This window comes from Diadema antillarum, unplaced genomic scaffold (assembly GCF_040938485.1).
Source record: "Diadema antillarum isolate AM-2024a unplaced genomic scaffold, OU_Dant_1.0 scf00000041, whole genome shotgun sequence".
NCBI lineage: Eukaryota > Metazoa > Echinodermata > Echinoidea > Diadematoida > Diadematidae > Diadema > Diadema antillarum.
This window is the reverse complement of record NW_027270930.1, coordinates 742627-756931: the sequence shown is the minus strand read 5'-3', so window position 1 is coordinate 756931 and position 14305 is coordinate 742627. Positions and strand designations below refer to the sequence as shown.

The 14305-nt window shown below is 36.5% G+C and overlaps 1 protein-coding gene across 1 annotated transcript in view; it reads left to right on the top strand.

Annotated features, from left to right (window-relative positions):
• LOC139712460 (NBAS subunit of NRZ tethering complex-like) overlaps nt 1-13369 on the top strand; it is a 61931-nt gene extending 48562 nt beyond the window's left edge. Inside the window, exons 49-58 of the mRNA XM_071624279.1 lie at nt 438-551; nt 1737-1934; nt 2426-2625; nt 3053-3148; nt 3954-4062; nt 5415-5501; nt 6273-6412; nt 7345-7468; nt 9268-9396; nt 11197-13369. Of these exons, the coding sequence (XP_071480380.1) occupies nt 438-551; nt 1737-1934; nt 2426-2625; nt 3053-3148; nt 3954-4062; nt 5415-5501; nt 6273-6412; nt 7345-7468; nt 9268-9396; nt 11197-11472 (1473 nt within the window). The 3' untranslated portion in view covers nt 11473-13369. The remainder of the gene's footprint in view (nt 1-437; nt 552-1736; nt 1935-2425; nt 2626-3052; nt 3149-3953; nt 4063-5414; nt 5502-6272; nt 6413-7344; nt 7469-9267; nt 9397-11196) is intronic.
• Nucleotides 13370-14305: the final 936 nt, after the last annotated feature.

Here is a 14305-nt window from a genome sequence, read left to right as displayed (position 1 = left end):
GAATGTTTTTGCCTCTTACTAGAGGGGATGGCATGATAACACACAACATTGTTCAGCTAGACTCACTGGGATTCGAGCCCAAGCTACCTTTGATTACAAGGGAGATGTGCTACTGACTGAGCCACCTTGCTGCTCAGTTTGTACCGTACCAGAGCTGCCAAGTCTCCCTGATTCTGCAGGAGTCTCCCTGAAAATGTCAAGATCTGTTCATGTCTGAATAAGAGAATATTAAAATATCCCTGATTTGGGAATTATTTTCGCCCATTGAAATGTTTGTATTACACAGATATCTCCCTGATTGCTGTATGGAATCTCCCTGATTTGGATATGGGAATGTTGGCAGACTTGCCTTACCCATAGTCATTAGTGAGTGTACCAAGTACCATGTTCGTGTTATTCCCATTATCATTGTTACCTGTGTATGAATCACATTGCAGGCTGATTGGCAGCATCGTTACGAGGCGTGCGGCGAGTTCTTCGGTCGCCTGACCCTCTCCGACTTTCTCGACCTCATCTCACGGATCGTCTTCTCCCAGAAATCACTGGACAAGGTAAAATGTCAGGAGGTACTATGTGTGAAATATCTATGTTCAACAGTGTCCTTAAAAAGGCCAAATATGACACAAATTTAATCGCAGTGAATGCACTTAGACTACAGTTTTGTGAGTCCAGAATTTTGAAGAATAGATGCATTCCTTAGCTTATTGAAAATTAATCTTTGTGAATTTATGGTAAAATGTGACCCTGCACCTCAAAACAAACAAAAAGTCGCCAGACATGAATTTTTAGTTAAGACCATATTCTGAAAGAGCAGACTTTAAGCTTTAAAATGATGTTTAACTCAAATCAAATGGACTCTCCTAACCTATCTAAATATTGGAAAAAAAAAGCACAAACTCAGGAAAAGTATGAACTGAGAAAAGAGGCTCTGAAGTACAGTGTCTATTCAAGCGCTTAATCTTTACCAAACCGTGCTGGCTGTGCGATGAATGGGACAAAAAACAGGAAGTAAACCACCAGAGTAACAACAATGAAGGGATTATTAGATTAAACTGAAATTAAGCATGCCTCATTAACACATTCTGTCCATAATTAATGTCAACTTTCAAGGCAGTAGCACTATCCTCTCAAAAGTTATTAGAGTTGAAAGCGAAGAGTGTGGACAAGGTTTTTCAGAAATGAAAAAGGGATTCTAAAGACACACCTAATCACATTATTCTACCAAAGATGTTCGAGATAAACTGCTAAAAAAACACACTTTCCTGCCCGTTTTGTGATACCAAATTTTAGCACAATGTAAAAGAAGACCCGCTCTTTCATAAAATATGAAAAAGTCAAGTTCGGCTAGGTTGACCCATTTCACTTATATTCAGTCCTCACACAAAATCAGTGTGTGCGACTTTATGTTCGTTTTGAGGTGCACGGTCACAAATGTTCTCAAGAAGAGAGAAATAATAGTAAAGAGGACTACTGTTCTGTTGTCATTACATTAGAAACTTGTTCTTAGGTTTAATCATTAATCCATGTGTTTATTTTTGTGCTAGCATCTCAAAAGAGATTGAAGATGTTACTACATGTACCAAGCTTGCAGTGGTGCAATGATAAGAAGGATATGTCTCGTATGAGAAAGATGTATTTGCCATTCTTCTTTGATAGAAATACAAATGGTTATGTTCTCATAATGTACTCATCCTTCTTCGAATTCAACTATCAAAATCATTCTCTCTGTGATGTAGCTTCCTCTGGATTGTCGTCAAAACATCATTAGCCGGGCCCTGAAGTTCACCCGCCAGCAGGGCTCGGGCAAGCAGAAGTTTTCTGGCGAGAGCAGCGAAAACGACCTTGAGGCGGGCATCCAGCAGCTGCAGCAATACCAGAAGCATCTACAGACACTGACCACAGAGGGCGCCCTGCAAATAAAACAATTTGATGAGGTACGATACTTGCCATTATTGTTTATCATTTTTGCACACTATGTTGTTGGAATGTCCTTACTTGTGAATTACAGTGTCACTTTATTGCATAATAATCTGTTTGTTTTTTTGGTTTTTTTTCATAGGGAGTTTCTATTTTTCCTAGCCACCATAAAATTATTCAAGAATCATGGCATATCCTGTAGCAAATATACAGGCTGTAAGTAAAATTTGATTCATAGATTATACCTTGTTCACTGTTCTAAAGCTTTTATTGAGCTTATAAAACTAATATATTTTTATGCCCTTGTCATGTTTCTTTCTCTTTGCATTTAGTCATAAAAGTAAATGAAATTCTTATCTTTTGAGGGTTTTAACTTAATATATAGTGCAAATATATCTACATCCATCAAGAAAGGCAATTCATATTTCAGTCTCAGTGATGAAATCTGCCATACAAACACCTTGTCACTTTGAGATATCTTATTGTCTTTTGTCTGTATGACTTCCAGGAGAACGCTACCCAGTTCTTCGCCCAGTATGACTTGAGTCGCGGCGAGGCTGAAGCCGTCAAGTCCGTCTTTGTTGCACTGCTGTGCCGCGGCGCCCCGCTGCGTCTGCTGGAAGACGCCCTTGCCTGCTCCAAGGTGGGCAAGTGGTCGGTGCTGTCTGTGGTCCGCGAGGCGCTGGGAAGGGTACAGACAGCTATCCAGTGAGTTTGATGACGATACTGAATAGGGTGCATCAGTAAGGCATAACTGTATTGCATGTAGATCTTTGTAGGGTATATTAACAAGAATATGTACAAAATGCAACCAATTCATTAAATATCTAGTATCCTTATATTCATCTATGTATCTATGCATATGTGTGTGTGCATACATATGTGTATGTGTATATACAGGGTATAATGATGTGTGTGAATTATGTATATGACATGTACATGTATATATTACTGTACACTTTCATCTGATAATATTTGAAGTTCAATACAGTGACATTGAACAACCTTTATGGGATTATCAATCCTGCTTCTCAATTGACGATACAATGTTAATAGTAGGTCCAGTGGAAATGCATTTGTAACAAAAAATTGTAATGTCCTATTTTTTTCCATTGTCTTCTATGTCTGCATCCAGGACTGGGAGTACTGCAGAAGGGATTGACCTCAAAGGAGAACCATTGAGTTTCCTGAGGAGAATCGCATCGGCTGTACAAAAGCATTCCACAGAAGGGTACGTATGTCGTAGGGTGGCAAATTATTTTCGGAACATGCCTGGATGCATACTCGTGAACAGAAGAACTTTTGCTTGGTGATTTTTTTTTTTTTCTTTCTTTTTTTTTTAGAGAGAGAAAGTACCTAATATGTTCTCATTGTAAAAAAAAGAATAAATAAAAAATAAATGAATAAATAAATAAATAAATTGAGATCCCTTGTCTGTAATTATTTCTTTCTGCTAGTGGCCCTAGATTTAATTCTTTGTGAGGATCTAGCACATATTGTGTAATTCTAGCCGACATATTTCTTGCTGTCAGAACAATATGATGTATGTTTGTTTATTTGTGTAATAGAACAGGATATTATATTTCATTTTGAGCAAAAGCCCATCCAAAACATAAATTCGACATTTATGACATTGCTTAAAACAATTCACCTCGACACACTGTGACAAAGGTGCCCAGGTAAGTAATGGTTCATGGTGTTATTGTAATCATCTCCTTTTTTCATTTACAAAAGGATACATACAAAGTGAAAAAAAAAAAAGAAATGTAAAGATTGGTCAAAACAGAAATAAGAGTAAGAAATGAGGAAATATATTGGTCTGGGTACCCAAAAGCTAAATTAAGGTCTTTTACTTGGAAACATGAAACCGTTAGTCTGAGATTAGAAAAAAAAGAAAGAAAAAAGAATTGATTACGGCCTGGTACTTCATTCTAGCTTTCACAGTTCTTTTATTGGTAATAGGCTTTCTTTACACAAATATAATATTTCACCTTATTTATTTATTTATTTATTTCAATTTTTTTTTTTTTTTGCAGTGGCATCCTAGTTACCGCAAATCATGTCCTGGACGAATTGCGACCTTTCTGCAGTGATACGTCAGTTGCAGTGCAACCGCGAATTGATGTCCTTCAGCTACTAGAAGAGGTATTGGGAATATGACCCACAATGTTACTGACAACTAAGATTTGCAAGAAAATGCTCTCTTGAATGAAATTCACTAAAGAGAACATATTGTACGTGAAGAAAAGTGTTACAAAGTATGTAGAGGAAAGAGTAAAAGAAAATAAGTGGTGGAAATTATGAATATGAATTAGTGGAAATAATGGATAAAGATTTAAAATTATTGGAAGTGATGGAAGCACTTCTAGAGGACTGACAAAGATTATGATAAATGCATACATCTCTTGCATTTGCTATTTGCATTTTAACTTTCAGGGAGCATTTGGCTGTGAAGACATGAAGTGTGAAAAGAGAGAAATAAAACATTTAAACTGTATTATTCTCCTTTCTTTTTATATAATTGATTGATTTGTTTCTTCAATTCTTTGATTTGTCTGTTTATTTATTGGGGAGACTGTTTATATCGGTACTACCACTTCGACCTTATAGCATCAATTCATACCATTTGCAAGTTCAGCTTTTGTAAATAAGACTAAATTCAAATTATCAGGACTGGAGATGAAGTAAAGTCATTCAAGATAAACTCAATATAAGAAAATAACACATTTTGAAGTCTTGTATGTTTTCACCAAATAATGATATTGGTCTACTTAAGGTGATGTCATAACCTCACTTGTATACTATTGGTTTTTGTAGAAATAGATCAAAGAAATCAATCATGTGATGATGATGATATACCAACTACACCCAAAGTTATAGGTGCTATTTAAAGCTGTAGCACAGCAACAGTTCCCTTCATCTGATATTGCACTATAATCAAAGCCAATTCAAATATGGCATGGAATCGCACTTTGAATGTTCTCAATCAATTTAGTTCAATTCAGTTCAATTCAATTCAGTTCAATTCGATCCATTTCAATTTACTTCAATTCAATCCAGTTTAAATCAATTCAATTTCAATTTATGAGAACCAATAATTTGGTGATTAAGACGCAGTAACAATTATGAACACTGTCAAATAACAGTTTCATGTGATAATTGAATTGTATTACATGCATGTTTACATTAAATAATAGTCAATGATGGTCATAGACCCCGAGAAGCACAGCTTTTGACCGGGGTCCATTAACATGATACTAAACAAATTATGATTCAATTGCTCACACATGTTATAAAAAGAGACTCACAACACAAACACTGATGATGCAATGTGGACAGTAGCTCTATTCTTTTTTGTAATTTTAGAAACCCTGTACAATTTGAAGCTGGAGTCCCCATTTAATGAGATTCCTGCAAGTTTTTAGCAAACTGCAATTGAATTGATGTTGCACATTAATGAGTCATCCATCTATTTCTTGCTGATTTGTTGCCGTCAGACCTTCCCTCTTGGGCAGGCCGACACACAGCTCCTACTGTTCTACAGAACTGAAGCCATTGTCAGCTCCACTTGGGCAGATGTTCAGGTGAGAATCATAATGTGTCATTTCCTTCAATTCATATTTCATTTATTTTCATGATTGAAGACGAAGAAGAGGAGCACATCAACATACAACACATTTGGGCAGGCGAGGGGATGAATTTTGTAAAAATGCTCTAATTAATGTAATTCATATCAATACAGATTACACAATTGAGAGAGATGACAAGATACAGATAAAAAAAATAAAAAAAAAAATACTAGGGAATCCTATACATTGCTTATGATACTGAACATATCCAGAGGTGTAAAATATTGAGAACACCAGCATAAAGAACTGACTCGAAATACAATCTTTAGCCAGTATTGATGATTTTTGTATTTGTGTGTTGTGTGTACGTGGGTGAGTGTGTCATAGAGTCTGGCTATCCCCAACAATCTAGATCCTGTATTTTACATAGTATGTTACATAGTTTAAACTATGAACATTATTCATCCTCTTGTTGGCTTGTTGAAGAGAGAATGATCTTCAAATGAGATCAGCGCACACTTGAACCTTTTTCTCCTCTCTCAGTAGATTTTGCTACTTTCAAAGTCTTCTTAACTTCAGGACATACAGTACTTTTTGAACAATAATTGTTATTCTGGAGCTACAATATTGTAACTCAACATGATTCCAAGGCATGGGCAGTGATTCTTGTAAGTCCCCAGAGTCGCACGCTTTTGAAAACTGTCGCACCCTGAAGACATTATGATGAATAGATTGCTGTGCTCATTTGATTCTTCACAAATGCTTGATCTCTTCTTCTTTTCCCAGGTTACGCAAGACAGTGTAGTCTCTGAGACCAGCCGTTTTGAGCTGTTTGAGACCCTGCTGAATTCAAGTGAGAGCATGGCACAACTGTTGTCTCTCTCTGACCTGCTCAAGCAGTGGCCTTCATTTGAGACTACTCACAGGTAAGCCTGCAGGCAAATCCTTGTGTATTGTCTGCCACGGTGGCATTTTGTATTTTTTTTTCCATTGCCATGGAAACCGAAGCTCGACCAAATGTTGCTGCATGCCAGAGATAACACTACCTTGAACGTAATGAAAACCAAACCTGACATTAAAGCGATCATAATGGAGACTCACCAGTCTTGTATCTGGTTACACAGCCATGCTTTTTCTTGCCACTGTGATCATATTGTGACATTTACAAAACAAAATAAAGCAGGCAACATGAACAAACAGAGAAACACATACCTGCATTTTCTACTGCATTGCATTGAAGCTGAAATCTAATGTGCAATTACATGTTGCAGAAAAGTGTGACAAACCTTGTTATGTTTTGTGCATAATTTCCTTGGAGAATTTCAACTTTTTCTCTAATGATTATTTGACTATGGGCAAGTGCATGCTTTTTATATGTGTTTTTGTAAATTGTGTAAGTGGTTTTGCTAACTTTATGATTGTCATGAAACATGAAATATGAAACTATATCTGAAATTTTAATGATACAGTGTGCGTGCAAATCGGCTAAGAGAATTTTAGCTGACATAGGACTATTGACACACAGGAAATAGTGTACATTGCTAATGGCACCAAAACTGTGTTTGTGAATATTCAGTATGATTTCTCCTTTTCCATGATCACTGCAGGGGCATCGTAACATAGCCACTTTAAACTATAGTTTGGGACCATTAATACATCCATATTGTAAGAAATATCAAGGTATTTAAGAAAAAAAGAAGAAGACATCTAATACTAATGTGTCTTCAAGTCATCCCTGTAAAGCCTTCCTCAGAAAAGGTCAATTGATTCATTTTTATTTTGTGCAAGTTTGGGAAGCTAATTCTCTGTTCTGCTATCTTTTTCTTTCCTTCCTTTTTAAATTCTCCCTGTCACATAGTACTCCTGTGGAGACTCCATGGGTCATGCTTCTGTCAACGATGATAGTTCATGCAGAGTTCAAAGGTCAACTGGTCGTTGACCTCATCAGGGACATACAGGGTACCCATCCACTCTCTTCAGATGTAAGTTTCCTGCCATATCTTCTTCCCCTCTAGGGTGATATGTGTATTTATCTTTTTATTTCAGTTCTTTTAATCACTAGAGTCTTTCACTAATTTTAAGACAAATGTTTGAACAACTACCTGTAGGTTCACAAAATCTTTAGAGAGAAAAATATGCCTAAGACAAGTTAGTTTTTAATGAAAGCAATGATGGGAATGAATTTACTCATTAGAGAAATTGACACTGAAAGCTAATAAATCATGGAAAGTTAAAGCCATTACATGTCCGAATATTAAAGGGAACGCAAACCCAAAGAGCAATGTGGATTGAGTGAAAGCAGTAACATTAGTAGAACACATCAGTGAAGGTTTGAGGAAAATCGGGCAATCGATGTAAAAGTTATGAATTTTTAAATTTTGGTGTTGGAACTGCAGGGTAAGGAGACTACTAGAGGTTATGACGTATGAGTGGACTACAATACATGTATAAGGAAAATACAAAGGGAATTCAATAAAAATTCATTTTTCGTGAAAATTACACATTCTATCAATTTGATACTGACATATGTTAGGGGTAGCACTTATTCCCCCTGTTTTCTGAAAGCGGTTAGTCAAGTACTCTTTCATTTTGCTAGAAAAGTGAATTTTTGTGGAATTCCTTTTATATTTTCTTTATATTGTTGTCCACTCATACGTCATAACCTCTAGTAGTCTCCTCATCCAGCGGTTCCAACACCAAAACTTAGAAAATTCATAACTTTTGCATCGATTTTCCGATTTTCCTCAAACTTCCACTGATGTGTTCTACTAATGTTAATGCTTTTACTCAATCCACATTGCTCTTTGGGTTTGCGTTTCCTTTAATGTGCATGGTGAATTTCTGCATATCTCAAAATTTTGCATCAAGTATACATAACTTGCGGAGTACTCATATATTTGGTGTCAACAAAGAGACATGGCATACGTTTTTACGTTCATGGATGTATTGGATACTAAAAGAAAAAAAAAAGGACCATTTTGATTTAAAAATTCCAAAAAGATATAGTATCCTTGATGCACTGAGAGCAGTTCTTTCTTTCATTGTGTTTAAGGACATTCCATGTTGCAAAGGGGAAAAAAAGCCACAAAGTGTTTCATAGATAAGATATATTTTCCACTGGCACTATTTAGCGGTCACATCTCAACAAAAACTGTTTGTGAAGCATCATCATGAAAGCCATATAATGCCAGGAGTTTTTTGTTTGTTTTGTTGTGGTGTTTTGGTGTTTGGTTTTTGCCAGATATGAATTCGTCAGATGCTAATATTCAAATAAAAGGATACCTTGGTATATGTATGGATTGAGTGAACGCAGTAATATTAGCAGAACACATTAGTGGAAATTTAAAGAAAATCAGACAATCCGTTCAAAAGTTATTAATTTTGGAAATTTCAGTGCCACCATCGCTGTATGAGAAGACTACTACTGTTTGTAATACAAACACATAGAAAAATATAAAAGAAAATCAACATATTTTCACTTTTCCTACTCAATGAAGGAGCACTTGACTTGCCTTTCAGAAGGCAGGGGGAATTATATTACCCTTAACAGATGTCAGCAAAAAGTTGAGGGAATGTGTACTTTTCAAAAAAAAAAGAAATTTTAATGGAATTCTCTTTATATTTTCTTTGTATCGATGACATTTTGATAGAATTCTCTTTATATTATCTTTGTATCAAATTATGTTTCTGTTGAATCTGTGTTGTGTAAATTATGTGTAAATTCCCCTCTTTCCTTTGCCCCCCCCCCCCCTAAAAAAAAAAAAAAAAAAAAAAATGGCAGTGCATAACAGAGCTTCACTCCCGACTGGTCAAGAGTGGTCACCACCTGGTGGCCATCAAGGCAGTCCTCATCACAGCCCAGTCCAGTCTCTATCCAGCCATCGTGGACTTCATGAAGGAGCCCAAACATGTAATTCTCAGATTACATCACATTTTGTGCCTTTTTTCTTGTCTTCCAAAGACATACTGTTGTAAGCAATATAAAGGGATGGTACAGTTTCCGTTGGGATGGTGCTTCAGGTTTCCAACATTTTTTGATGATGATTTTTTTTTAGATGATGAGAACTCTCTTATCAAATATGAAAGAGCATATAATTCTAACGGGAATTCAAAGTTTATTTGATGAAAACTGGTTTTGAAATGGCTGAGATATTGAAAACAAAGCAATCCTGATAAAAGGTGGAACCCACCTTTTATAATGATTGCTTTATTTTACTTTGTTTTTGGATTTCTCAGCCATTTCAAAACCAATTTTCATAAACTAAACTTTGAATCCCTGTAAGAATTGTATGCTCTTTAACATTTTATAGAGTGGTTTCTAAGTATCTTACAAAAAGTTAAGAGCTGAATTCTCACCTTAACCAATACTAGACCATCCCTTTAAAGGAAAAAAAATAATGAAAATAAGTATAAAAAAAAAACAACCAACCACAACAAAGTCTGTGAAAAAAAACAACAACAACATTTTACTTGTAGGAGCTAGCTACTTATGCTTGGCCATCCAAACCATGGACTCTGCGGTCTTGATATCCTTGCTAGAGTCCATTAGCAGTGGACACTTCATCTCTGTTGCGTAGACCTTGCGAAGGCGACCTGATGTCGTCAATTCAGTAGGTCCCCTGGTGATAAGCATCTTTAATTGCTTTGTTATTAGCCGCACGGTGTGGGCAAAGGAGACTCATCTCCTCAAGTGGTTGAGGTGCCCTTGATATAATTTTAAATAGTATGCGTGGTATTTTTGTGCCAAGTTTTACAAATGAAAATAGAAAAATTAAAAGTCTTTTGATTATTGTAGATTGTTGATTATTGTAGATCGCCCTTCTTCTGTCTCTAGTAACTATTTCCAGTGAAGAGCAAAGGTGTCCTCGATTCTTAAGGCTTTCAGTCTGTCATCAAGAGGCATTTTCGTGACACAACTTCAAAAAAAAAAAAAATGGTAGATGGATGACTTCAAAACTCTACTGCAGATGTTCCTGGTGTTCAATTTCTCCTATTTGTTCATTACAAATACCTTGTCGCTGTCTCCTGATGCTTGCTGAAATTCATTAAATTAGATGAAGTGATAGATGTGATATATGTGTAGAAAGGTAGATTTATATTTACTATGATGTTAGCGATCCTTTCTGAGAAAGACACCAATGTTTTCACTTGAAATTTAGAATTGAAAGTTTGCTAAAACGTCTCCCTACTCTTATCATTTATTCACTATAAAGTGGAAACCAATTTGTGAAACACATGTATCAGCAACACAAAGTTGTAATTGGCCTAAATCTAAGCTTTTTCTCCAGGCTCAATTCACCAGAATCTTGCGGAGTTGACTCTATATGTGTGAATGTACAGGGAGAAGTCTTTTCCCAACTGAGGCTGGCATATCGCGTCAGAATCAAGCTATCATTTCTTGTGTGTCGTGTCATGTTTGATATGTCTGCCTTGATTTCATGCATCTTATAACTGTTAGCACTCTTCTCCAAGCCGAAAGAAAAAGAGAAATAATGCGAATGCTTTGATACAGGTATATCCTCATGATATGATATATTAACTACATCAGGAGATCATAGATTGAAGATTACGTTTTCAAAGTAGCATTTTTTTTCTAAGTAAAAAGAATCCACATTCAAATTTGAGTATCATCAAATATGAGAAGCTGTCACAGGCATAGAAATCATATTTCTCTGGACTGTGATTTGTCGTGTTTTGTTTACCCCCTCAGTTTGGCGAGGAGTCGTACGACCAGGAATTACTCCAGCTGTTTGTCAGTCGTTCCTTTGCCAGCGAGGTTGTGGACACACCCTACTTTCCTCCCCTGGCAGACTTCCTGCTCAACTCGGGCCAGGATGCGGACACAGGGAAGGTTGCTAGGCAACTGATGGAATCCGGCCACGAAGCAGAGGCATCGTCCCTGTTGATACGGCAACGGATGACACATCCGATGCTCAGCACACTCGACACAGCGTTCGCCGCTGTGCGATCTTGGCTCAAGAAGTAGTATGGCCAAAACCAGCTTATAACCAATACACTTGTTTCATCTCATGTGCATCTTACATATATGATTCTGTCTTTTCTTTTCTTTTTTCATCAATTTTTCTCTACCCCCTTTTTTTTCCTTACTCTGCCAGTTCAGCTCTGATCATGGAATGTAACCAAGTGCATTCAATCACAAGGCTGTGAGGCAAGCTTGTTCACTGTGGCATAAAGATCTAAATATAGCTCAAAGCAGATGTCTCACACATTCCCCCTCCCTCCCCCCCCCCCTCTTTTCTCATAACCAGGGGGGTATTGCCAGACCTTGAAAAGAGTGCTCCTGCTTAACAGTGACTCGTAGCCAAATTTTGTCTCGAACAGTTACAAGAATTGATATAGCAGTGATTGTTCAAAGGACTGCCTGCAGACCTATCACCTATCAGCAAATCATCCTGAACCAATAAATGACAGTGTTTTCCCATACCTTATTCCTTAGACTTTCTCCATTTGCACAAACAAACAAACAAACAAACAAAAGAAACACACATAAATGAACAAACCCAGAAAGTATTCCTCTTACGAGGAGTCCATCATGACTTCATGCTGTGGATCAAGGTCAACCCCTCAATTTACAGACAAATCTTCACATGAGGATTTTCTCTTCTAAATGTACTCACTCACAGATGATATCATAATTTCCTCATGCCAGGGTTGTAATCATTTATAAATCATAACAATACTTAACTCTTCAGATGAAGAAACATAAAGATGTTGGTTTTACCAGAAATATCGTTTTTAGCATTCCTTTGTTTTACTAAATCAAGAGCAACGTTGTAAGGCAGTAAATAATTGATATGGCGTTGCCACGTCTAACCTTGCATAAAGCAGCTGCTTCCCAATATACAATCTTTCTATTTTTTTTAATCATGTCAATTTTGCCTATTTTGATTCAGAAACAGAGTTTAGATAGGCAAAACATGGAATGCCTGATTGCTTTGTAAAGTTTTCTGTGATTTTTTTGTTTATCTGTATACTGTAAAAGTGGATATTTTCGTGCTTGGTTGTGTAAGAAGAGTTTTCGCGTGTTTTAATTCCGCGGAATCAAGACATCACGCACAGGAACGTATGGCAAGCAAAAATATTTGCGTGCTTCATTTTCGCACTAGTTTTTGGTTGCGCGAAAATGTTGGAAAATTGTCAACACCGCGAAAATTTCAACTTTTACAGTATGTATGTACTCTATGTGTGTGTGTTGGTGTGAGATGTGAGAGAGACAGAGAGAGCATGTGTATTTCATTTGTGCGCATGAGGCCACATCACATACAGAAGAGTGGATGGTTGCTCAGTCTTAACCCGTTGAGGATGGACTGATTTTGCTACAACACGTATTTCCCGTAGACACCTGCCAGAGTATGCTCGGGACTCGTCCTCAACGGGTTAGAAATAAACCTAGTAGCCACACACAGAATACTCTTTTCTGGTTCTTTGAGTATTGACGAATATTTTCTGTCTATTTGTCTGACAGTCAATTAGTTAATCTATTCAAAATGAAGTACTTGCCAGACATAATAGTGTGACAGTATTGATGCTTTGCTTGTGGAAATGGCACAAAGACTTTTTATGTGACTACCTATCAAGTTCCTCTTTGAAGAAAAGCAAGAGTCAAAAAGATGTACTGAAAATAAACAAATGTGAGGTGTTTGTTTAACAGAGCACTTGTTTTGGTTGTTTACTGGAAGTAATGAGAAATTCATGCCAGTAGTGCTTAGTAAGGTGTTTACTTAAAGTGACTTTTTCTCTCTTTTTTTTGCATATTGATAGCTCTGATATTTAAGTACCTCTTTTTCTGCGGCTCACTTTAAGTATGCTTTTCACTGTATTTAGTGTTAATGATTTTTTGCATTCCTCAAATCCATGTGAATTGTGTGGGTAGCTATGTGCCTGACCTGTTTAGATGTTTGTGAAGACCTGCCATTTTATGATTAGATGTTTGTTTTGTTTTTATCAAATGATGAAAATATAAAGAAATTCATACTATCAAATAGTATCATATGCCTATCTGTTGGAAGCTAGAAATATATTCATTTACTTTGTTTTTCTCGTAAAACAAACAGATTGTGATTATTTAAATAGGACATTAAACTCTTTTTAATAGACAAAACCTGTCTTGAAGAGTGATGGACAGGGGGAAACAACTTTGAAGTTGCAGTCAGAGAAATGATTTACAAAACCTTCATGAAAAATTCATGTATCTATGTGTGTTTTTCCATGATCATACCACTTTGTGACATACATGAATATCAGAGGACCTCTGCAGTCCTAACTTGCTGTTAGTACCTGTATTCTGATCAACTGAATTTTGAAGTGTGTATACAGTCACCAAATCACCATTAATCACCTGGCAATTTGGGTATAGTGTCTTGATTCAGTAGCTGTAGTCAGTCTGTCAAGCTCTGAAAATATATCATATCTAATGATTTACTGCGCAGCTTGAGATGAAATAAATTCACACCGAGCTGTATACACATGGTAATCAATGTGCAAATGAATTGCTTATACCTGTTTCTTTTTTTTTGTTGTTGATATAATTGATTTTTATGATGTCCCTTTGGAGTGCATGCATCTGTGTTACAAAATATGTTGCTTCCTTGAACTTTAAACTTTGCGATAAGACCAATAACATTGTGTAGAATCACACCATTATGTTTTCAAAATGAGTCAGGGGGAAAGAGGCATGTTTCTGTAGATGCGTCCTTCTCTTGTGTAGGGGTGTTTGTACAACAGGACTGCCTGGACATATTAAAAGTGTTAGCATAGTACATGTACGAAGATGCAACTCCGTGCTCGTTTGTGTTGTG